Source organism: Phytophthora parasitica, assembly GCF_000247585.1.
Source record: "Phytophthora parasitica INRA-310 unplaced genomic scaffold supercont2.6, whole genome shotgun sequence".
NCBI classification, from domain to species: domain Eukaryota; phylum Oomycota; class Peronosporomycetes; order Peronosporales; family Peronosporaceae; genus Phytophthora; species Phytophthora nicotianae.
Window position 1 is genome coordinate 1,215,560 of NW_008648992.1, and position 1,550 is coordinate 1,217,109.

General features: G+C 45.4%; 1 protein-coding gene across 1 annotated transcript; it reads right to left on the reverse strand.

Moving 5' to 3' along the window:
- Positions 1–147: 147 nt before the first annotated feature.
- Positions 148–1,185, reverse strand: PPTG_04088 (hypothetical protein; the record flags this gene model as incomplete). Its single annotated transcript, XM_008897913.1, has 1 exon — positions 148–1,185. One exon carries the CDS (start codon positions 1,183–1,185, stop codon positions 148–150), a length of 1,038 nt encoding a protein of 345 aa, XP_008896161.1.
- Positions 1,186–1,550: the final 365 nt, after the last annotated feature.

Sequence of the window (1,550 nt, forward strand, 5' to 3'; positions counted from 1 at the left end):
ATTCGTTCCAGGAAATAGGTGAGTCGAAAACAGCCTGTGGATATATACGTAGAAGGAATACGGCTCCCATGGAGATTATCGGTTCTAGCTTGGTAAGCAACGTTATTTTGTTGGACACAAGGGACGTTTCTGACTTTCTTCCCACATCTACTTCGTGTCATGTCTTCTGTAAGCGCTCACACTTGTCGTTTTGAGTTGCATCACCACATCGCTTCCTTTTTTCCGACAGCTTTCACAAGCTGTCACTTTTGTTGACTTCGGTAAAGCAACTGCAACCGGAACGAGGCTACTGGTAGGATTACCATCTTCAGCACGAACACGCTTTCGAGACCGGTCCTTTTTTACTTTCAGTCGACACCTCAATGAGTTAGCATTAATATCGCTGTCTGGATACTTCTCGCGAAATAATTGTAGCATCTCTGTCCACTTGTCTGGTGCTCTTGGCATTGTTGCTGCCAGATTTCTGAAGTAAATAAGGTCTTCGGGAGTAATGTTGGTATGTCTTCGAGTTGGAATTTGGGAAGCACGAGGTGTATCGCTCATGGATGGCTTTTCGGTTGTAGATTCACAAATGGCCACATTCTGAAAAGTAGTTGGAGCTGCTTTTGCACCCGAGGATGATGATTTGAGCAATTCTGGGAGAGTAAAAACTGGAGATAGTTGAATCTCTCTACTGGTATCACTGCAAATGGGCTCAGTACTTGCCAAACCTGGTTGGTGTTGATATACTTGTAAGCTGAGGGTAGAATTTCCAGGATTTTTGTCACGTCTGGTAGCATCGTCACTTAATGCAGTCGTATTCGAAGTCACGATTGATGTTGGTGGTGATGACTCGACTGTTTCAGCATTTCCAGCTCCGTTTTCAGACTCAGAGAGCAGCGAGCAGCTTGAGTACGAGGATAGCAGAGACACGAAGCTGCTATTTGCACTCTTCTTCTCCAGTTCAATAACGGGAAGCACTTGCGAGCTAACAGGGTTACTAGTTGGACGTTGTGGCTTAATCTTCAGCTCTCGGCCATTGTTTTTAGCGTTTTTTATTGCGGCCCATTTTCTCCTAAGCGATTCCTCAGCTTTTGGGAAGATACCGTCACATACTCGGCTCGCAAAGTCGTATACTCGGACGAAGACGAGTACTCTGTTTTTGATTAGCTTCGTGCTTCGTAATGCCTCGAAGAGATCATTCATAAGTTTTTGCTCACTAGTGTTGTCCGTAGTGGTTATTTGGCGACCGGATTCAAAACAGAACAACGAGACCCTCTTTGAGTCAACTTTTCCTGATCGATATGCATTTGTATCTTCTGAATCTTCCATCCGCTTCAGTTTTCTCACGATAGTCGAATAGCTCCGCCTGTGGAGACGAAAGGAAGCGTTTGTGTTGCTGTCGACGGCTATATTGAAGAGAATTGTAGTAACCAAAGGACAGACCCCCCAAGCTGCTCCATCATGGGCCTGCTCATACCTAACTTGACGTAAAAGCTCATACTCCTCCAGGGAAAAGTCTGACGAAGACTCGTACGACGTCTCTGTGAGCTGCAACGACGAAAAGAAGG